Source organism: Hippocampus guttulatus, chromosome 15 (genome assembly GCF_054856545.1).
Source record: "Hippocampus guttulatus isolate MCC_2025c chromosome 15, RoL_Hgut_1.0, whole genome shotgun sequence".
Classification (NCBI taxonomy): Eukaryota; Metazoa; Chordata; class Actinopteri; order Syngnathiformes; family Syngnathidae; genus Hippocampus; species Hippocampus guttulatus.
This window is the reverse complement of record NC_141275.1, coordinates 15,555,248-15,579,384: the sequence shown is the minus strand read 5'-3', so window position 1 is coordinate 15,579,384 and position 24,137 is coordinate 15,555,248. Positions and strand designations below refer to the sequence as shown.

Genomic DNA, 24,137 nt, shown 5'->3' with positions numbered 1-24,137 from the left:
AGGGATTGTCATGCTCCAAAGCGCTGACCTTAATACTTGAAAAACAACCAACAGGCGTGTGGGTCACATTCGAAAAAAATAAATACAAATCCGGCGCTGCCGGAGTCGACGCTGCCAAGGTGCGTGTTAGGTAAGTATCATCAAAACAAATTCAAATTGACATCACAAGATCGTCAAATGCAATTTTTGAAATGCAAAGTCGGCAATCACAACAGAAGGGGAAAAAAAAATGCCGCTTTATTTTTCACTGATCGTAAATCCGATTGACTGCAACTAACTATTATTGTAATCATCGATTCCTCAATCGATTGAATTGGGTTGAAAAAAAAAAGGAAGCATTCAGAAAAAAGTTTCAACTAAAGTTTAGATTTGGGTTTCAAGGTGTCCAACTGAAAATGTTTCTCGACAAGAAAATACAGTTTGCTTGCGATTCAGTGTGGGTTTAAAAAGAAAAAAAATGTTTTATATTGTGCTATTTTGATTGTTGACCACAACCCTTGCTTCGGGCCCTTGGGATTAACCGACAAAACATTCTAAAATTGCGACACAAATGAAGTCAATAATTCGCAAAACTGCTCCACCCCACCCCCCAAAAAAAACATAATATATGAGTGTTATTTCTCTTTATTTTTCTTAATTCACAAAAAATAAAAAATTGACAGGAAAATTAATCCTGACTAAACTTCACGAAACAGACCAAACTCCAAATCCCTGAAATGCATTCAAACTCGATGCCACGCCCATGTGCAGATCGTTAGGGACAGTTTGACAGGCGAGCACGCTCAGTCGGCTGTTTCTTTACTAATTGTCGATTAGGACCAGGCAGAGCACAGGAGCGTGAGCGCACAAAAAAAACAAACTCAGTGCAGAGTGGTGTAGGAGAGCAGCACAAAGAGCTCAAGTGGGTGAAGGACTGAAGCAGCCAGAAAAGGAGAGAGAGTGTGATGAATCTAGGACAGGCACTGACTGCGGGGGGGGGGGGGTAAAAAGCATGTGCATGCGTGCGTGCGTGTGTCGCCATGGGACCACGTCCAATTGGTCGCTGCCGCCGCGTACATGACGCACATCGTAACACCTGAGGTCGGGAAACGATAAGTCACAAGTTCATCGGCTGGCGCCGGCGGAACAACACTTTGGCAGATTGAAAGATTCATCTGTGGGGGAGGAGGAAGATTTAATTGAGATTCAGGTTTTTTTTTATTTGGGGGAGGGGTTCATGCATGCATTTTGGGCTATTTTTTATTATTATGTATAAAAATTACATGTGGTATCGGTGCTTGGTATCGGTCTGGGGGGGGAAAAAAAAACGTATTGAACATCCCGAGTTTGGAAGGACATTGTCGAGTGCTAATGTGTGGACAAAGACTCACAAGAATGCGCAAGACTTTGTACAACAAAATGACAAATGAAAGACCGTTAGTTTACAACATGTTAGAAACTAAGCAAAAATAGTTTTTTTTTTCCAAAATAAAAGGTTTTTTTTAAATTTTTTAACATTTTGATACCACACAAAGATAATCAGTCTGCTTTCCTAGAGGACAGCAGAAATCAGAGAATATTTACGATTAAGAATCATAAATTCAGAGGATTTGGACAATTTGAAATGAACAGCGGGATCTGAACGATTCGTCAATTATCAAAAATAATTACTGAAGAATTTGATCATCAATAAGTTGTCGATTCATCGTTCTAGCTCTAATTTGTTTTCGTGCTTTGCGCGGTTTCTCATTGTACTTGGTTACGGCCGAATTTCCTCCACCAAGGAAATTTTGTTTGTGTTTTAACAGGTTCCACCAAATTCAATTCAATTTGCATGAGGATCAATTGGCTGCATTGCTGCTGATCTTTAATGGCTTTTCTTTTCGTCCTGAACTCATCTGGCTCAAATGTTTTGCATTCTGGCTCATCTCGGAAGTTTCTGGTCCAATGCCGAATGACGGAGTCTATTTGCCGAGGTCTGCGTTTTCGACTCGAGCCTGCGAGTTGGATTCTATTTTCCAATATATGACCGCGAGGCATGACTGGGAATTGGGAAGCGGTCCAATAAAACATGTCTCATTGCGTTCCAAAAAAAATAAAAAAAACCTCAAAAGAGTGTGGGCTCGCTCACATTACTTTCATCCAGGAAATGAACTGTGACATGTTTTCTCTCCAAGAGCAACAAAGCCGTCAACAAGAGACGATAAACACACCAATGAGATAAAACTGCAGGACTTGAGCCGGGGGTGTCGGCTTTTTTTAGGGTGGTGGAACGAACCACTGAGGGGAGGGGGGAGGGGGGGGGGTACTTAATCCCAGGATTAAGATGTTTTTGTTTTTGGGAACGTTTGCTTTCAATTTTAATTGTTGATTCTTTAATTAGACGAAGGTCAGCTAACTGACGTGGCTCAAAATACATCCGAATGCATTAGCGGAGTTTTTCGTAAGCAATTTGAAGCAAATCTCCAGCATTTTTGATGCATGAGCCTCAATGGGCGATGATTTTGAACCCCCCAAAAAATGGGGGGATGTTTGCTAATTAACATAAATTGTTTTATTTAATCAAGCAGATGCTAATGTCAACAGCTAATGTGATGGCTAATTGACGAGCGTGACTTTTTTTCGAGACTTAAAAAAGCAAGTTGCTGATGCACCTCTCCGCAAATTTTGCGGGAGAACCGATATTGCTGAAAAACTTAGCGGATCTGTTTCACGTTGAAAGCAGCTTCCATTATTGCGCCACCGCCATCATATTGGCGTCAAGGCACTATGTTGAGGAGCTAGGTTTGGACAAAAAGCAGTGTTTTGAGGTCGTCTTTTGGCGTAAGAACTATGTTGATGTTGAGGAGGTCCATTTAGACAAAAGTAGTGCTTTGCCGCCATCTTGTGACATTACGCTAACTCATTGCAAACTCTCTGCTAACTTTTTGTCCGCGCTGCAGTGGGGCAAACGTCATCGTTTCATTTTGGGGGGGGGGGGGCTGGTGTTCTTTTTTTTCGGGTCCGCGTTGAGATGTTTAACAAGCTTTGTACATTCCCAGCCGACCACCATAAAAGTCATCTTGACAGATGCCAAGTCTGGAGGAAGCGTTGATTCGGCGTACGGCATTAACGACGGTACTGTTTTTTTTTTTTTTTTAAGGAGAGCGCTGGTAAATCCGCCAGAATGCCATGAAACTGCGTCAAAGCCATAAAGTTTGCCGCACTTCAACTTTACGGGTGGGCACCCCCGCCCAACCTCCGTCGTAGATGCGCCACGAGAGACGCTCGATAGAAGATGAAGAACTTGCTGTCAGCCGGCGGTTGCTCCCCGTGTGAACATTACGACCTCCCGGGCCTTTGCTTTTTGGGGAAATTTATTCCGCGTTTCGACGCTGCGCACCTGCCTCACAATGCTTCGGGAAACCTTTCTGCGCAACAGCAGACCCGAGCTTTGTATTCAACTTGGAAGAACGTAAATGATATTGCCGACGCGTGCGACGGATAAATGGCATCTTTTCCGAAGTGGAAGTTGGCGTTGCTTTTGAATCCGTCTTAAGTGAACGGCTACGAGCAGGCGACGTCTTAGCCCAAAGCGTCATTCGATTGGATTTTGTGCACGGCCCTAAAGCTACTAGCCCCGCCCCCCACCAACGCATTTTATTGTGTGACCGTCACCAAAGGTTCCAAAATATCAAACGCCACTTTGGGCGGCTTCTTTTGGAGTTCTCCATACCGGAAAAGCTCCCCGCGCCTCACAATCATTAATCTCCATTCTCGTGGCCTCGCACGGCAATGAATGCAAGATATCCCGGCCTTCTTTCATCCGGATACGGCGTAACCAAGCAGCAAATTGCACATATCGCAGCGACCGGTTCGCAACACCGCAGGTGCATGAAAGCAGCACCACCATTCGAGTGTGGACAAAGTCTACCTGACAAGAGGCGCTCTCAGTCAATGAAAGCGCTTCCCGGAGGGTGCGCGTTTAATTCAATCGACTCGCGATTGTTCCTACCTTGCTAATCAGTGGCTGCAATTTAAAGCAATCACGAGCATACCCGAAGGCAGCCGTGACCGTACGTGCTCATTACACGTCTCGTTGGATTCACCTCACGCGTTTCTGCTGAAATTGCGTCGGCCGGGCCCGTGTCGTTGGTCACAGACTAAATAAATTGCCATTTTGAAGGCAAACTTGAAAACTCGCATTGTGCGGACGTGCCCATTCAGATGAAAATTTAATCGGGGGGGGCGGGGACTAAAAATCCAGTCGTCAAAGGTAGTTTAACAACATGAAATTTGGTGGGCATGCCTATCATGTGTAGACCCGCAAAAAAAGGGAGGTGGCCATTTTTGTTTGAAGCAGTTTTATCGGGGTCATTTTGGCTATTTGCAGGGGTCCTCAATTCAACATTCAATTCAACACAAAAATCCCATTGAGACTTGAAATTTGCTCGACCTGTTTATCTTAAGTAGCTCCACAAAAAAGTCTCAGTAAGTGCTGCCGTTTGTGTTTAGAGTAGCCATTTTAGGGGCAATTTCCGGTGGTAACTCGTCCTTGAGATTTTGTTTGCCCCCAAATGTGAACTACATACGAGAAAGATGAATGATCCCAAAGTGCAGTGATTATTACCCATGTGGCATTTTTCGATGACTATTATAGCAATCGGGAGTGAAGAAGTACAAACGCAGGCATTACCCAAAATGCTGAGCCAGTTCTAAATTTAGCACCGGAAAGCTTCAAGACGGCGCGACGCCTGTGATCGCTAATTGTCGCATTAGTTGTCGGAAGTGCACATGTTGAAAGAAATTCCCCTGGGTGTTTTGTTTTTTTTTGGTGATGAAATACTACTTAGAAAAACAAAGAAAGTTAAATAATAGATAACATGGTCGTGACTAAGTGCAAGCAGAGATTTCAGGGGCAGAAGGAAAAGAAAACTGTCACTTCCTGTCTGTGAAACTCCCTGGTGTTCGTTTGAAATGCCCAGGGTCGCAGAAAAAAAACATATATTTGCTTTCTTCAGATCTACGGTATTAATAATCCCTCAAAAATAAAAAATTGCTCAACTAGGATTTTTCTTCGCTTCGTCGACAACACACTCGCATCAGCAAGGGCTGAATTTTACCGGCTGTAAAATCCATTTGAATAAATTAAATTCAAGTTGACAACTCCAAACGGAAAGTCATCCGCGATATCACTTAAAAAGCAAGTTCAGGCTGAACACGAAGAGGATTTTGGAGCCGATCGCAGAGTTGACGAGAACCGTCGTCTCTCTCTCCTATCGGATGACGGACCAATCTATAAACAACGAGCTTATCGATGAGCTCGTTCTTCGCGGGGGATCGAGACCTGCCTGGCTCACGAATAGCCACAATTCAAAGCTAACCCCCCCCCCAAAACGTTCCCAAAATCCTGATACACGCAACTTGTTGAGCTTCACAGGCATGTTGTTAATAGCTGGTGGTAAGCCACATAAAAGTCCTAGAATAGCAAACAAGACAAAAATCGGCATCCGCGGATGAAACCCCTCCACTCCCCCCCCCTCCCCTCCTGTGTGACAAACAATAAAAAACAACAACAAAAAAAAAAAAAACAAGTGAGAGTACGAGTCCAAACAGGATTAAGAAGCAGATGGCAACGCAGCGGAGCAGCAGGCCGACAATGTGCAGATCACATGTCACTGGCGCTCCCGCTCCGAAGCATAAAGCGACGATTTAATGAATGAATGAATGACCCAAATGTCGCCTGCTGTCCTCGAACGCCATCCGTGTCTTTAACTAGGCAGGATACGTTAGATATCGTCGACATTCCAGGATCCACGTTTCTCCCCCTCCCCCCCCGCCAAAAAATGCTTGGGATTCTTTCCGGGAATTAATTACATTCTGTATTTTATTTGGTACTTCAGACAAAAACTTCAAACCGCCAGCGTACAAAACGTCGATGTCACGGGAGAGAGACTTTTGCAATTTATGACCAGCCATTTTTTTTTTTCAATTTACGTTTGATTTAGTTTGACTGTTTGCGATGCGAAAACCATTTCTTAATTAGTTTGGACCAGTGTTCCAAGATCCACATTTCTATCCATAAACAGGATTTTATTCAGTATTTATTTGTAAAGCTTAGAAGAAAGAAAAAATTTTTAACTTTACCCGCCGTCTCAAATGACACTGGCATAATTCTGACTTCCATATTTGATTTGCTTGAACAATCAATCAGCAACTGTTGGAGATGTGCAACTAACGCTGATCGTAATCCGAGAATAAATTTGCGACGTCACCGTACTTGGTGGAGTCCCACGGCGAGAAATGTCCTGAAATACGGTACCTGACGAATTGCAGCATCTCCGAGATAACAAAAGGCCCTTGAGGACGTCATTAAGAGCCGGCGGCCGTAAATCCGGGATCACCAATTAGCCGTTATTACTCATGATCGTGTAATATCCCGGCGTCTGCCGGGTGAGGGTCTCGCATCCATAAATTAAAGCTCGCATTAAAAACAACGAAGACGATCTGGCCTGGTCCGGTCGATACGTGCCCCGGACGTGACGGCGGAGAGCCTCCCGCTTAGCATCTCATTAAGAGTCTCCGGCCTGCTGCTAATGAGAGAACCTCGACGACCCCACCGCGCGGAAATGTTCTCCCTGCAAAGTGGCCGCTGCCGGCACGTGAGCCCCATCTGGAGACGCGGCCCCCGCCCCCTCCCTCGCCACCCGGAAGCCACCGGCAAGAGTGCCAAACAGCGGCCGGGGCTGGCGCTTCTTGCCGTTCGCATCCGATCACGTCGCGGTCATCGGTTATTAGCGCGCCGGCTTAATGGGGAATTACAGCCGTAACCGACTATGGAAATAAGGCTTTGATTTTGCCATTAGCCAGGCGTCCCTTTTGGAGATATGTGTTACATTAGCTTCGGGGGTGGGGGGGGGGGGGGGCAGATGATGTAAACCGCCTGCCCACGATTTGATGAGTAACATTAACGTTGCTGTGCAATGATAACCTGGCAAAAGTAGTTACTTGGTGGCCATTTTGACTTTGAAACACAATTTGATTCTCCGCCGTACAGGTTTAGGGCGAGGCTCGGGTCACGGGCTTTGGCATTGGGCACAGGGGCAGATGCCCCTTGCTACACGCATGCGTTGCTTTCATTTTGGTGAGAAAATGGGGACCAAATTTGCTAATTTTACACACGAGCATCTTTGCCAATAGCATTAACGCAACAGGTGTCAAACTCATGGCCCGGGGGCCAGATACGGCCCGCCACATTATTTCACAATGCCCGTAAAAGCAAATGAAACATGTCAACTTCCATGATGCTTGCTAAAATCTGTACTAACAATTCAATATATATTATATGGCAAAGCATTTTCTTGTTTCCAATATGATTTGTTTTGAAAAAACTCTCATTAAAATGTAATGCTGGGTCAATTTTTGTAATCCTCTATTGCCACATAGCTTGTGACAAACATTTGTTTGACGCCCCTAGTTTGGCGTCTTATCTTTGGGCCAATGTTTGGCTTCGCTCGCTAAATCGGCAATGACAACGTCTCATCATGAGTCGGCTCAAATCGATGAGGTAAGTTTTTGGGTGTAACGTTGCGCGCGGACCTTAGCGTTGACTTTCCGTCATTGGCGACCAGCCTGCGCAGTGAGAGCTGTTTGGCGACCGGTCGAAAAATCCTACCCCGTAACATGACGACGCTTTGCCCCTTCACAAAAAAAATACATTGTAAAAAAAAAATATATACAGTACATATATATCTGATTTTGTCGAGCGACAGCATGATGATCAATCATACAAAATGAGATGCCTCCGCTTATCAGGCTGACCCGACAAAATAAGACAAGCACCCTGCTAAACATCACGGTCGGGAATAAAAAGTGGCTAAACGAGAAACGATATTTCATCGCCGTGCTTTGGGGGCAACAGACAGATGGCTCAACGGCGCCAAGTCCCTGGGCAAATTTTTCGCCAGCCGTGTTTATTAGTCACTGAAAACACAACGCACACACACGCTTAAAAAATACGACAACAACAACAACAAAACTCAGGGAAAAGTAGAGGGAATGTCCCCCCCCCCCCCCTACCCAATGGGAAACACTGATTTGATGTCCAGTGATCTCCCGCTACTTGGGTCTAATTCAAGATGGCAACACACTGCAAATTGTTTCCTCCGTACCAAGATGTCGTGACGTGCTAACGTGCAAAGAAACGTGCCAGTATCGGCCAGCCGATGAATCGGTCGGGCACGACATAGCACTGCAGATGTGGATCAAAATAAGTCAATGGATTAAATCTGCGAGGACCCCGTGGCCCCCAGGGGGCCACCGCGGACCGCTCCGGCTTGACAAATATGGGAGCGGCGTTTGGGGGGGGGGGGGGGGGGGGAGTCGGTAAGCGGAGTGGCGGCGGCGGCGGCCTTTTAATCCTCGTTAAACCGCCGCAGTCGCCACGAGTTCACTTGGCCGTCGCACCCGGAGAAAACCTGAGAAATGACTTGTTCAACACCGCGCCGATGAACCCTGCGCTCCCTGGTTTGCTCCTCTGATTTCCCGAAGGAGTCGCGGTGGGAAAGAAAGGGGGTGGGGCGAGGGGGCGGGGGGCATTGTTGTTTGAGCGAGTCAGACCTCCCATCATTCATCCCGGATAACTCTGTCTCCGACTGCTGTCAAATCCCCCGCAAATCTTCACACGACAGCGAGGCGAGGCTCAGCTGGATTCTAAAAGAGCACATTTTGACAATACGCGTCGGGGATTGATCACGCACGGGAGGAGCGCCTATAGCGCGTCCATTGTAGGCTGCGGGTGGGGGGGGGGCGTTTTAATAAAGCGTCTTCACGGAGCTACTGTAAGCCACCGCGATGGAACCTCTTGAAAGGGACATACTCAGGCAAATCGAGTTTTTAATTGCTTGGATACCAATCGTTGGCTCTCTGGAGTGTCTGCACAGCCATCAAGTGTGAAATTAAACAACCAAGTCGATCTTTTTTTTTTTTTCAATGCGGTTGGTGAATGAGTGTCTGCTGCTCCGACTGCGGGCGGAAGGGAGTCTCAGAGTCATTAAAAGTGTTCAATTACAGCACAAAAATGTCGTTAAGTACTCATTTTTGGAAAAGAAAATATGTAGTGAGGGGAACCGTGTTTGCGCTCAGAGGTCAACGTCTCTTGCTCTGACTGCGTCTGGAAGAGCGCTTCAGAGTCCCGAAGTCTCCAATAACAGAAAGAAAAAAAAAACTAATCGAGTTGTCGGGATTATGTTTGCACTTGCAAGGTGAACACCTGTTGCTCTGACTTCAAGCTAGGAGGAAGTTGGAATCACTCAGTGTCCAACAGCAACTTCAAAAAATATATATTATCTGTAGCAGGGTTATTTTAGTTAAAGCAACGCTAAACTAAAATTGAAAAATTGCATGCGTGTTATGGCTGACCTGCTTTTGTCTATTAACTCAGCTCAAAACGTACGTTAGGTCCCAAGTGTTCTGCCTCTTGGGTTCATATACTGTATTTAAAGGACAAATACACATATTAAAAATAATAATAATTTGAATGTACGTAGTCCAACCGCGTTAATACTTCTCAATAGGAATTCAAGCAGCTAAACTAAAGCTAATGCTAAAACAAAGCAAAACAGACTCCTTTTGAGCAAAACAATGGCGTGACAACCTAGACTGCTAGATTAGCATCTCGCACTCGCTGCTGAATCACAATTTCCAATTCCAGCGCTTCCGACAGTGGTAGTGTTCACGGGAGGTATCGGGGGCTGTTAACAGACTGGCTGACTTTAACGCTTTGGCGCCAATTAATTAGCAGGCCCCGGATAGCACAGCGGGGGGGTGGGGGGGGGGGGGGAATGCAGGCCCCGGCACACAAGCCCACCAGTGGCGCAAACACAACATAATGCCAATCGACATCATGACAACAATGGGTGTCGAGGCTTTCAAATTTGACACCCTCCAGCGGACGCGCAAGGTCCCGGCTAATGACTCTTAGCCACAGAGCAAAATGAGCTTGTGCAGGATGACGCGGCGGGGGTGCGCATCACCCACCCATTTACTTTCCGATTACAGCTGTTCGTCGTTACAATCGCAAACCGGTGGAAAATTTAACATCAGCGACTAATTCAACACACAGTAGGCTGACTGATAGCTTTCGCTAACAGAGTAGCCTAAAATAACTAGCCGCATCCAAAGTCACCCAAATACTTGATTTCTATATGACTTCAAACAAAAAATCATTGAAAGCAACATTGCGAGAATTCCGTTTGTTCCACGGATAACAGAGGATAGCTTCAAAACAATTTCCGCAAATAGGCAAATTTGTGAATGTTGAACGACAGACATGCAGGGATTCGTTGCACTTGCAATGTTTTCAAACATGCACTGCCAGTGTTTTTGCCAGTGGGGGGGGGCTGCGGGGGCTTCTCCCGCCTTCCCGCCTCGAGCTTGTTCAGCTTCAAGTGACCAGCCGAGCGTGAAATCACATTCACGGGAACATTGTTGAGTTTTTTTTTTTGTTTAGTTTAGTTTTTGTTTTTTTTGGAGGGTTTTAAACAGTAATGCCAAGGGGATGCACATGCCACAAAACAAAGCGGAGAACGAGTTGAACTAAAGCGGAAGATGGCGCCGCTCGAGTGAGCAGTCAATATGGACGACGGACATGGACGCAAGTGCGAGCTAACCTCCGCACTTTCCTTGCGAATGTAGAGCGACTTTGTTTTCATACAGCACAAAAGACGTTAATTTCCAGAAAAACATTTTGTAACCATTAAGTCCGCGCAGCAACCATCAACCGCTGACAGAATTCTTCGTCAGTTATCGAAATAATTGCTATTTTAATAAGTAGAATTTTTACAAAGCAGGAAATGCGTCTTTCCACGTCAGATTATTCCAGAATGCGATTTTTTTTTAAATTATTGATGACCATGAATACGTCTAGAATCGAGGTGTCTCATAGCTAAGCGCGAAGACATTTTTGCCTCTGCTGCTGCAAACTGTCTGCAAAAAAAAAAAATATGTAAAGAAAATGCAAAAGAGAAAAAAAAGGAGGGGGGGAATGAAGTGAAGAGAACATTTGCGGCATTGCTCACGCTCCTGCAGACCGTCCCTTCCGCCGCAATCATCGGCATGAAAGATGCATGATGTACGAGCATATGCCGCGACAAGCGGCCCCCGTGCTGCCCCCCCCCTCCCCCCGAAGCCAATCAGACACAATTTGGAAATGTGACGTGCGTGCCACAGACGGGTCGGGGAAACGTGACACGGGGTCGATTCTTCCCCCAACCTCAATCTCGGCCGTGGAATGCTTTGCCCTGGAAGTCACCGCGTGGAAGCAAAGAGTTCCCGGGAGGGCGCTCCAACTTTGATTTCTTCAAACGTGCGGCTTTGGCACGTCAATGGCACGTTTTTTTTTTCTTCCCAACTTTATTAACAGATTGTACAGGAAAATGACATCACATTTTTAAAAACCGTGCTATACCTTCAAACCGGTAACCTACATTTCGATTAAGACCCCCCCCCCCTTTTTTTTTTCCTTTGACATGGTTGAGCAAAAGGAGCTCTTTCCCTCACTTCAACATAGCCCACCACCATGCAAAATAATTCCCGTAGACAAATCTGTGAATCGGGTATTTTGCGAAAGCTGAACTGCAGTTCCAAAGTCATTTTGCAAGCCTCTTTTCCACATTTTCAGTCCCCCCCCCCCCCGCCCCAGGCAATGGCTCATTTGACATCACGCCACCCGCATCATGGCAGTGTTTTGAAGGGGACATCTGGTGTTAATGACAAATCATGGCAATGATGCCCCCCCCCCCCCCCCCATCATCGGTCAGCGATATTAGCCCTCACGTTGGCAGCCCTTCTGGACCGGGGGGAGCGAGCGGATGGAGCAGATGATTTGACGAGCGCTCTCGCGCCGCGCAGAAAATTTGCACCGTGTTTGCCGCATATTTGATAACATCGTTTGGAAAGGCAGAGTGATTAAATCAGGGAATACTTTGGAAACGCTGGTTTTCTTTTCTTTTTTTTTTTTTTCATCGACTGCTCCACGGGGCGCCCGAGGCCGTCTCGATACCTCTTCCGTGGGAAAAAGCTTTCATGGCAAGATGACGATTTTATTAAACCGTCTTGACAAGAGCTGCTGCGAATCATAACAGTCACTAATGATCTGGCGAGTTTGAAAGAAAAACAATTAATAAATAGAAGGTTAAGACTCCATTTCGTGGCATGCCCGCAACATGGCAAAACCTTTTGACTCCTGCCAAATGGCGACATCGTTAGCCAGCTCCTTTTTTTTTTTTTTTTGCAAGCTTGGCCGGGAAACAAGTAGCAAAAACTTTGTCGATTGTTTGTCGTACGAGGCAAAAGGACCTGAACGGTAATTAATATGCAAATCAACCCGCCTCTGCGTTTCATCTCGAGCCTTTTGGAAAACGGTTAACCTTTTTCCTTGGAAGTAGAGTCCAAAGCAAAGCAAACGGATTTTCGGAATTAGACTAATGACGTTGAGGATGAAACGCGGGAAACGTCGCAGCCTCACCGCCACCACCGCAGCACCCCGACGCCTACCCCCTAGAGATCGCTGTGACTAATTCATCATGAGAAGCCTTTTCCACGCCCGGCGCGGCTACAAAGGCACGTGGAGCAATTTCATTCCCGGCCCAAATGAGTCGGGATTTAAGCAATCTGTTTTTCCATTGGCGAGGGAATTTCGCGTCATTTTTTTGTGCGGTGGGTGAGGGGGGTGCGAGGAAATAATAAGCTCGCTAAACTTCTGAGAAAACACTCCATCACGATGCAGACCGCTGGAATCGGCTCCAACTAGAGGAGCAAAGTTAGCGACGAAAGACGCACGAAGACAATTTGCAAGACAATTCGCCAACTATTCGATTGAACGCTTTCTCATCTATCACGGCAACGGCAACAGGAGCTCAGAACATTCAGAAAGCAGGTCAGAATGAATTCTCCCACGCCCCCATCAAGGAATGAGAAACAAAAACGATGAGAAACAAAAGTCTTCATTTACACGCCACCACTCAAATGGGATTTGAATGTCGTCGTGAAAAGAATAAAACCTCTTCACTGCTTTGTTTAGAATTCATTCACGCATGATTTGTGCATCAATTTGTACTTGGATAGAAAAGACGTCGACTTGAATTTATTCCGTGAAAGTTGAAACCACCGTAACCTGATGCGGCGTAGAAGCATTGAATTCACCGATTCTTGCCGTACCACTAGAGGGCGTCCGTGTAGCACACTTTGAAAATCCCTGCCTGAAATCAACCCTTCCTGAAAAAAATGTCATGCAAATTTCAGCGCTGGACTTTTTCTTATTGTTTTCCCCCCCGCCAATTAATCACGCTCAAACATGACGCGGCGCGGCCGGCGCTACTTGAAAGGAGAAATAAGACTTCCTTCTCCCCAGGCAGAAAAGCAACTGTAATCTATCTGCGCTAGCTTGATAGGGTTTTAATCAATGACCACGACTCTGTGATTACTTGGCCGGAAGCTGAGATTTGCGCTCTCCAAAACAAATGTTCCCATCTGCGCGGCAGCCTTTGCAAACAATCACTCGGCTGGAGCCGTTTCAGGATTCTCGTCGGCCTTTTTGGAGGTCGCTGTACAAATATGTAAACTTGTCAATTTGTGGCTTGGATATCTGCGGGCCAAAAGCCCGGGCGAGTAATGAACCTGGAGATGTGCGATTTGGGGCTTTCCCCTCAATTTGGAAAGTCGACTGATAACGAATCCGACGTCAGCAGCGCCAAGTCATTTTCCCCACTCGTGGTGCTTCACCGCCACGTCGACGCTCTGACATCTCTCTCCCATCATGCGTTAGCATTAAGCTAGCAGACCTCAAAGCAAAGTTGTCTTTTTAATCACGCGGCGTGTAATTCTCTCGCTTTTACGTTGGACGGTAAGCTGCCACCGCGAGTTGCAATAAACTTTTCAAAGCCTACTTTTTGATGAATTGCTTCCGAGCTGCCAAACTGCCGCCGCGAAAAGAAGCCAAGGCTAAGGTTTAGCATGACCGTTTAGGCGAGAGTTGGGTCCAAAAAACTCCCCCGTGTCTCTTTTTGACACCATTTGGTTGCGGGGTTTTTTTCAACGTTCTATCATACGTATATTCAAAAGTGTCAAGTCCAGCACATGCGCATTAAAACTCATGCTCGCGTCTATTGCCTAGAAGACGCGGGGACAAAAGAAGCCATGCAGAAAAGCTAGCGGCAAGCTCAATCCCATTTCAGAGACTCGTGTTCAAAAAAAGGATGACAAATGTCAGCTGGAGAGGCTATTACAACAAACCGGGATTCCTTTTCTCTCAACGCCAATGCGGCCTAATAAAAAGAATCGATTCAAACGGGCTCCGGGGGAAGAGAAAGGACATTTTCATAGACCGCGCAACCACTGGTAAAAACGTAGCCGCTAGCCAAGTTGGGCCAGAAAATTGTACTCGTACTCCAGCAGAACAAGCGGCCCCGATCATTTTTACAAACCTGCCTGGAGTCATTTTACGAAGCACCTGCATTGGCGGGGTTGCGAACAAATGCTTTCAAAAACGGGTTAGCGGATTTTAAGGGGGGGAGGGGGGGGGAGCTTCATTAATTACCGTGAATGATTTCAAGATGAACTTCCGTTTGACACAGTTTGGATGGTATCCTGAAATCAATGGACTGCTGACAGAAGCAGGATGTAACAAAACATTTGGCGGTGGGGGGACCGGGACCCTCCCAGTTTTGTCGTTTTGCGTCTTAGCTGGCTAAAGACTTTTTTATTTTTCAAGGCTTCTGACTGGCCAAATTTAGGCATAAAGTATACCGATTTTTTTTGTATGTACCCTAAAGAGCGGCCGCGGGTGTAGCATGCATCCTCGGTTGAACCAAAGGGCAACTTTTATGAGACAGCCATTGTGGGAACACGCCTTAAGAGCTACAATACAAAATAAACATGAAATGCAATGAATAACTCCCAACGGAATGTTTTGCACATTTAAATTCTCTTCAACTTAAATGATGACGTTTTGTGACCTTCACAATCTCATTCGAGTACTATTAACATTTGTAACCTTGCTTTTTGCCTTTGTGTATAGCATGAAATAAAATAAGCCAGACAGAAAATACACATTCAAAGCAAACGATACCGATCCTTGTGCGACGGCATCGGTACAAAACGAAACTGTTTTGCAAAGCGGCAAATCGTAAACCCCCGTGAAATAAAGCGAAATTGATTGAACAGTCAAACTTTAAATACGAATCTCGTTCGCTTCTCAACCAGGTGCTAAAGAATCGTTCGGTTTGACTGTTATCGCCTTCGCTTTTGTCCATTTTCACCCTCGTTTCTTCTCCGCAAATCGGAGTCGGCGGTAGGTCTCAGAGCGCGACAGTTATTTACGCCAATTGTTAATCATTTACGACAGCTTCCTTTCCTCGACCCTTCAAAATAAAAGCACTAGCTCTGCTATTTTAATAGCAAGGACAAACATACAGGATGAACCAAATCTGCAATCCCAAAGGTTGGAGCCAGGTCATTTATAACGGGATTGTTTTGATCCGGCAGAACATTTGTTTTTCAAAACAACCGTGGTCGAGTGAGTACACGGACCTCCGAGACTGCGACCATAATTCTATGAAAAAAAATCAAACAAAGAACAACAACACTACAGGATATTTTCGGATAAAACATGTATTTGGTTGAAAGTTTAAAGTGGATTTTTTTTTCCTTTGTATCCAACGCATTTATTGAGGCCGATAAATGTTGATTCAAGTTCCAGCTAATGTTGTCTTCTTGATTTGTAAAAATATTTTGCTGCTCAAGTCGACCAAAGCTCGAGTGTGAACAAAAAAGCTATTCTGAGTTGAATTGTAGCCAATCAGAAGGAACGTGAACAACACTCAATTTCCATGCAGTGTCATTTCCCATCACAGTTTTCTGCGAGGCTTTGAAAAAGTTCCCTATTGTCGACAGCACAAGAAAGACGCTTTGAATTAAACATGACAAGACCAGAAGAAGAAGGGGGGTGGGTGCCTGGTTTTGTCATTTTGTACAAAACACGCTCACTGGAAGTTGGACAAGTCAGGAGCAGTCAATTTTGGGGGGGGGGGGGGGGGGGGGGGCCTAATTTGTGAGGCTTTTGTGTCTGCGTATTGAAATCAATATGAGCAAGACTTGAAATGTCATTTCAGGGGATGGGCCCACTCTAGGCTGCATAAATTATCAGCTTCCGTTTTTGCGGCAACTTGGGCCAAAAAGGTAAAAATGAGAAATGAGAACGCAACCAGCAAAAGGTGCCGTCAATTGCATATATGGGTCGCTCAAGAAGGGGGCCGTAGAATGGAGTGGGCCGCCACTCAAAATGTCAGCAAGGCGCAAAATTCTGTCATGTTTCAGAAAGGCTGGACAAAAGCTTGCTGACAGCAGGTTCGCAATTACAGACGCGCCTCAAACTCTCCCGAGAAAAGGCCACTTTCCATCCTTTTTGACACAATGGTGGAGTTTTGCTAATGGAGCATGATTGCAAAGGGGGGGGGGGTGTCGTGTCATTAGGACAAATTCTATGGTTGGGGTTCTTCCAAATGGCTGATTTCAAATCAAAATGGCCGACTTCCTGTTCAATTTCAGTCCTGGACACTTTTTTTTTGACCTGCGCGCCATGCTGAGAGACAGCATTCCTCCCCTTGACCGTTTGTTGCCTCACAAAAGGAGCGAAGGTCAAACGCAGGGGAGCTTTTGCGCAGCCAATATGGATTCAAGCGCCTTCGCTTGAGAGGCGGAACGTTTCAAAGCGACCCTATCCGACCTATGAATGCGTCGCTAATTACATCCGTGGCGACAATTGTGTCATTTCGTGCCGGGCGGAACCAAAAAAAAACCCAACAACAAAAGTGGTTAAATTACGCCACACCTCCCGGTATGGCGACAATTTTGCAAATAGATATTTAATGACAGCTTTAGACGTTTGCCCATTTGAGAGGCTTTGAAGTTTGGAAAGGCCGACAGTGTTCTCGCGTCGTCTGCGTCATTATGCGAAAAAATACTTAACATCCGCCCACCAACTTCAGGCTGGCTTTAGGCGTTTGCTGATGTGTTTCGTTTCTATGGTGGTGGTGGTTGGTGGTGGTGGGTAGCAGCCCGCAAGCCAGTGGAGAAAAATACATTTCAAAGCACGCTAAAGCTTCGCTGCTGAAACGTCCCCCCAGATACGCAAGTCATCGGGTCGCCTACTTAAAGAGAAAATGCATTCCAATATTTGTTGGGGGTCACTGAGTGGTTAAGTCCCTTTTGAGGGCGTTGTCCTACCACATTATCAAACATTTTTTACTTGGTTAATTCAAATACATGTATGATCTCATTAGATGGTTAAATAATTTAGTGTAAATCATGAAAAAAAATGTGCGTAACCAAAACAAATTTATGAGCATGTATTGGTTAAAAAAAATCTATAAGAAACAAATAAACTTTTTTTTGTTTTTTTTTAAGGTGTGGGATACATTCTTACATTTGTGTATCTATTTAAATTCTAAAGGCAATTTAAGGTTGTGTTTTCCCCGGTGGTGGCAGCACTTCATCAGCAAACTTTGCCAAACTACTTGCAGCCGACAAATCACCACACTTGAATCCCTTTAAATGGTTATGCCGAGGTTGGCTCGGTCGGCTCATGTATTTTGTTCATTCAACCCCACCCCCGCCATCCACCTTTTGGGGTTTCTTTTTGGTCATTAACTTCCTTACCGCAGAAAGCACCGCCTCGTTAGCATACGAGCCAACCTTGCCAAAAATAAGCCTCTTTTTCTTTTGATCCTGTGCAGAATTTCTGACATCCGCCGTTGTTGCACCTGTCACTTTTGGGTGTTCCCGTTGGCAAAACGTGTTTGGCTTCTTTCCCCCCCCCCCCCTCAATATATATTTAGCAAGCTATAGCTTCAGGGAAGACATTTTTTTTGCTGCCGGCATCAGATCATTTTACATCTCGTACCGGGGTTGAGTGTGACGGGCAGGTTTTTTTTGTTTGTTTGTTACGTTTCCTACCACAGCAGGATGCACAAAAAAAGTCTCAAGGACTAATGTCTAAAAATGAACAGCAAGTCAGCATTTTGGTTTGAAGCGGCCATCTTGGGCTAATTCCAGGTCGTGTACTTCAACTGTTAGCAGGGAATTTGAAATGTTTTTTTCCCAAATGAACCTCGATAGGCAGCGGCCATTGCAGACAATTAAATTGCGAGGCCGCTCGCGTGCGTTTTCGACGTCTTCATGCACAAAATGTCAAGCGACTTCGGCTCTTTTCAAATTTGTATTCCGCCCTCTACACTTGAAGGAATTAAAAAGGAGGGGGCGGGGGGACCTTCAGTTTAACCTTTTCCACACATGTGTGCCAGGAGTGATAACTTATTTAACGTGCTGATGTATGGGACTTGTCGTGATACGGGAACGGCGCAATTACACATCCGGCCATTAAATCGGCGTAACAACCCAGGAAAAAAAAAAAGGGTGGGGGGGGGGGGGGGGTTGCGAGGGGGATGACAGAACTGCCCTTGAAGGGCCCACTCGTCTTAAAGAAAGGACAAGTGATTGCACAATTGGCTGATGTCAAAACAAGACAAAAACAAATTGTGTGAAGAGCAAACCGATCGTTCAGTATCAGTTCTCATATCCCGCTTTTTATTTTCAGACATTTTGTTGTTGTTGTCGTCATTTTTTGTTACTCAATTCCCAATGTTGACAAAGCGACAGAAACACGACTGATTCACAGATCTTTTCAATGCTGATGAAAGACAGCGCTCTTTAGAATTCGATGCAAAAACGAGAGAATTAGCGGTCGTCGCAGTGACGCGTCTCAAAAACAACTCAGCCGCCGAGGCCACTTAACCGATGTACGATAGACGCCGCGAATTAGCCCGTTCAATCGAGCATGATTTCATGTCTGGCTCAGTCGTGCAGCAAACAAGTGGGCAAAGTCATTCAGAAGCAGACACGATTGGAGGGGGGGGGGGGGGGTAATCAAGAATAAATATTAGGCATGGGCGAGTACTGGCCTCATTTTAAGGTATCAAGTCCTCGTCGAGCCTGCCAATAGCCAGCCACCGACACTTCTCTCAAAATAAATCAGAGATGGAGTAAGCCCTCCTTGGCAGAAGGTGGCGCTATACTGCAGCAGTTTGATACATCGGCGAATCATCGGCATCAGAAAGAAACGGTTTTTTGTTCATTGCGTTGAATGACAGACACGGTGAGGACATTCCAGTCCCTTCATTGCACCTTTTGATTTTTCACTTCATTTGAGCGGCGGTGTATCTGAAGCCTGCTTTTAGCACGAACATTTATTTACTTTTATTGCTCGTTAAGTTCGTCATTAGTCGGCGACCTTTTCTAAAGCCTTGGTTTATTCCCGTGAATTCCAGTTAACTCCCATAGAACGCTTCCAAAATTCTCATTATTTTGCGAGGCTATTTGCATCATGCCGCTTTATCGACTGTTCTTACGCCATCTAAATTAGCACCAAAAAAAAAAAAAAAAAACGAGCGGCTGATCCCTGGAAGAAACTCGGAGGCAGTTGGACACTAGCCAAAGCCTCGACTACGATGGTTCTTGACAGCGGCAGCGCTGTTGTCCAGGAAGGTGGCGCAAACAACATTGACCATGTTGGCCTGATCAGCGCGCGCGTGTGTAGGCAGTAAGACAGAGGCTGTTGAGTTTTTTTTTTAGTGCACACGTAGGCGTTTCTTTTGTGCAGTAATGAAATTGAGGCAAGAAAATGAGTAAGACGTGGAGGCGATTGTGAAGCCGTGCCTGAATGGGAGCACACTGCACAGCCGATACACAAAGCGCAAACTGCATTATGCAGCCGATTATACGCGGAGAGGCGATGAGGCAAGGGGAGCCGCGGCGGCTCAGGTGCTACAACTACCGTCGGTAGACATCCCGAAGATCATTTATTTTGGAACCAAGCACATTTGACCCATGGTTGCCTCAAGCTAGTTGTCCCGCGAGTTGAGGTTTACTGTAAAACTGATACAAAACAAATATAGACAAGGACTGATATCAGGTATTGGTATCGGGGCAATATCGACCTGCCGATACCGGCCATTGATATTTAAGGCAAAACAAATCTGACGAGTTGAGCCGATACTGCGACAGTTCCGACACATCGGCAAATCAACATCTGTTTCCAAAAGAAAGTATTGCATTCATTCAGTTGCATTCTTTTTATATGAAAACTACTACAGGTATCGGTACGCAATATCAGTCAGTACTCAAAGATGCGCGTACCGGTATCCGTCCGAAAAAATGCTGTATCGAACATCGCAATGAAACTCCACAATGTTGAACCAGACCCGTCTGCTAGCTTAATGCTCGCGTAAAATATCAAATGCCACACATCGGTTTGGAAAATAGAGATTTACACTGCAGTTGGAGTCAGGAAAAACCCTGCTCATACCATTTGAAATTGTCAGAAATGCGACATTGTTGTAGACCAACGACTGATCGATTTTCAGTTTTGGAGTTCAAAAACTGCTGTTCAAAACCGTTTCCTCAAAAAGGCCTCCAAACATTGCAATTTGGAACAGCCTGTGGTGTAAAAAGACACGTTTCCCCACCTCATTAGACAGGCTAGTTTACACATTCACTGCCATTGACGGCGTTAGAAGTCCAAAGCTCCACCGTTTTACCATGGGCTGCCAGTGAATGAGTTAAGGAATTCTTTCTTAGCCATCTGTTTAGTCCACAATGTATCAGTCCAGTCTAGACCCAAATGAAAACAATCGTGTCCCTGTGTCTGATTCCATGTCAACTGGGTTTTCTAGGAGATCATGTCTCTCTGCTGGAGTCAAAGTTTCATCCCTGTGACAGAGTCCGGGAACACAGTTCACATCCCTTACCCACATCCATGTCCATACTGGAAGTCTTGCCTCTAGCAATATCGATCCCATTTCCACACCTAATACCAAGATTGATCTCTTACCACACCCATGTCCATAATGTCATTCAAGACCTCTACTCCTTCCTACATGTCAACTCGTGCCGAAAAGCCACACCATTTGCAGTCTTTGCACCGGCACTCCGATTTTTTTCTTTTTTCCATGCTTTAAGATCGTCTTCGTGCATCCACTGGTGGATATGGGACAGACGACGACTAGGATTATCTCTTGTATAAGAGGCACCAAGACAGGGATCTAGTTACAATGATACATTTGTGACATAACTGGCGTTTTCATTTGTTTGTCCACCGTATTCGCTTTGTGTCATTCCTCACCACCACCCAAAAAAAAAAGTGTGACAGCATTTGCAATGCGTCCATCGCCCAGAGTGACCAATCGGAGCAGCAGCAGCTGCCTCTGCAGTTGCACAAATTTGGCACTATCACTTCTCTATGCAACACAATTGCGATTCCCACTGGAAAGAAGTGGAAGGGTGGGGGGTAGCAATGGGGGGGGGGGGGGGGGGGTATTCGCACCGATGCGGGTGGGGGGGCGGGCTACTCACCACATGAAAGAGCCTCCATCACCACGTAGATGAAGAGCATCCGTGTGCAATCCCGTGCGGTTGACATGGTAGAATCCCCAGCAGGTGGAATGTTTTAATCCCAGAATGAGTGATTCTCTCTCAGGTGGATCGATGGATGGTTGATTGGTTCCCTGACCGGGGAGCTTCACCAACCGGAGCCCCGTCGATGTGCGTCCTCTCCCGGCCAAAAAAAGAGTGTTTTGCGCCCCCCTTTTGGAAGTTCCGAAGCGACACCCAAAAAAATCATAAATCACACAAAAAAATGTCGTCTTCCAAGCTGAAAATGGTTTCATGAAATGAAAAGGGTATACTATAATGGAGGTATATGGTTTTAAGAAATAGTTTCTTGAGGGGGAAGGAACACCGGGTGAAGCTGCACCGCCGTGGCCGACCTGTCACTCACACTTCTCGGGCATCTTCCGAGGAAGGACGCGGAGCTGGAAGTGCATTTTTGGGAGGAAAAAAATGGTCGGTGGTCACGACCGACTAGCAGGTTCGCTGGCCCACTCGGTATGTAGCTCGTTGTCCAGTGGGGGGGAAAAAGAACCCAGTAAAGTCCGGCGAGTTTTTTCCTCCGCTTATTCCAGTTTTACTTTGGTATTGTGAAGACGGGCGGCGCGGAGCATTGTCGCGGTCACCGGAGTACTACCAACTCTCCACGCTTCTTTCATGGAACGAGCGGTCTCTGGACTCATGGTCATGGGCACCCGAACTGGTGGTCGTCTGGCCAGGCTGTTTTAATGGAGAGGAGCGAAGAGGGTGACGGGTAGAGTCGCCGGTTCCAGCTCTTGAAGTGCTTTCAAAGTGAACGTGCTCACCTTACTGACTAGAAAGCTGTCTTGAGTCGCCAATGCTAATATGTTATACGGCAGAGTTCCGGTTAACGCTGTCAAAATAAAACTATTAGTAGGTGTCGGGTGAGGGGGGCATAATTGGGGTTTTTTTTCCAACTCTTTTGGCTTTTACAAATACTGTGATGTCACAAGATAGCGACAAAGCTGACTATCAATTCACAAATCGTAGTCAAAATGTAGGGACCATTTAAAACTACATCATTTCAAAATATTTATTTTCATATTTTTGTTTAATTCTTGGAACTATACCGTCATTGCAAAACACAAGTCTTTGGTTGAGAGGGTGACTCTTATTTCATAAACCGGAAGTGCCCATTTTCGGAATTTGGTTGCCCATATTAAGTACGCTGAGTTTGAGGAAGCCTCAGAGACCCCCCCCCCCCCCCCCAAAAAAAAGGAATTTCGAGAGTGGTGGACGAGCCAGCTAGCCTGGTTGTCCTTAGTTGGCTGAAGATGGTGCGATATTATTGATGAACGGAGCATTGATTTCATGGAGTCGCGCCACTAATGCGTGTATTAATGGTTGCAGCCAATGTTACTTGTTACTTTTTTTCTTTATACTTTTTTTTTTTTTTTTTTACTTTTGAGTAAAATGACGGCGATTAAAGAGGTTAACTGTGAGGCTAATGGCTATCCAGTTGTGATTTACAAGTGTAAAAATAAGTTAATGGCATCATAAAATGTGGCTACAACACGCAGGCAACTTTAATGATGGTGGCCCCTGCCTAAGAGGCTTGAGAATCTTGTTCTGAATGTTCCTAAATCCATGCAGGTTCGTTGGAGTCACAGTGCAACAATTTTACAGCCAAAGAATTTTACAGCCCCCAAATGTCCATATTCTTGAACATTTATTTTCACTTTGATAATAAGGATACCCTTAACCAAAATCTTCCATTTTTATTGTTTGCTGGGACAACGCCCAACTCAACTCAACTGTATTTATAGAACACTTTAAAACAACCACCGCTGTACACAAAGTGCTGTGGAGCAAATATCACATATACAACAAAAAAAAAATTAATAACAAAGACAGTCAAAACCACAAAATCAGTCAAACTAAAAATCAAATCTGAGTCATGCTGAGTCAAAAGCCAAAGAATTGAAATGAGTTTTGAGATTAGTTCTAAAGATGGGCAGCGAGGGGCGGTTTGCTGAGTGTTCAGTGGAAGGTCATTCCAAAGAGAGGGACCAGCAACGGAAACGGCTCCATCCCTTCTGAGCCTCCGCTTGGTTCTTGGTACCTCTTATAGTGTCTGGTCGGCAGTCCTGAGGCACCGGACAGGTGCGGAGGAGCTCAGAAAGGTAAGGTGTTTTTTTTTTTCTTCTTCAGATTTTCTATCAACAAAGTATGACCTTACTCCATCTTTTTAAATTCACAGAATCGGATTTTATGTAAAAATAAGGTGAAACTAAATAAACAACCATCTTGAGATCAAAGAAATATTCCCCCCTTGAAAGTGAAGCTCAAGTGTCCCTCTCCGTACCAACGTCATCTTGCTATTTCAGGCCGTTTTCAGTCCCGTTTCAAGTCTTGAATACAAAACGTCACATCAAAGAACTGCCGCGTTCTCCACGACAAGGACAATGCGTCAGGGGTAGTGTCCCCCGTAACTCACTCGGCGTGTGACAAGGGCTGCAGCAGCACCCTGCCGCAGACAAACACACCCCGTTGTTATTAATATTAGGATCAGAAAGAAAACGTAGACCAGAAGAAGAAAAAAAAAGGCTGCAAAAAGGCAGCGAGCAGCTTGGATGACATCGCAGCAATGCCACTGGACATTTTGCCAGCTAGCATAAATCGCACTTGTGGGAAAATAGGCCATGAAAAAATATCTAAAA

The 24,137-nt window shown here is 45.5% G+C and overlaps 1 protein-coding gene across 1 annotated transcript in view; it reads right to left on the bottom strand.

The window, feature by feature from the left end:
• tmem132e (transmembrane protein 132E) overlaps nucleotides 1-22,216 on the bottom strand; it is a 131,175-nt gene extending 108,959 nt beyond the window's left edge. The window contains exon 1 of the mRNA XM_086130948.1: nucleotides 21,424-22,216. Within this exon, the coding sequence (XP_085987074.1) occupies nucleotides 21,424-21,490 (67 nt within the window). The 5' untranslated portion in view covers nucleotides 21,491-22,216. The remainder of the gene's footprint in view (nucleotides 1-21,423) is intronic.
• Between the last annotated feature and the right edge of the window lie 1,921 nt (nucleotides 22,217-24,137).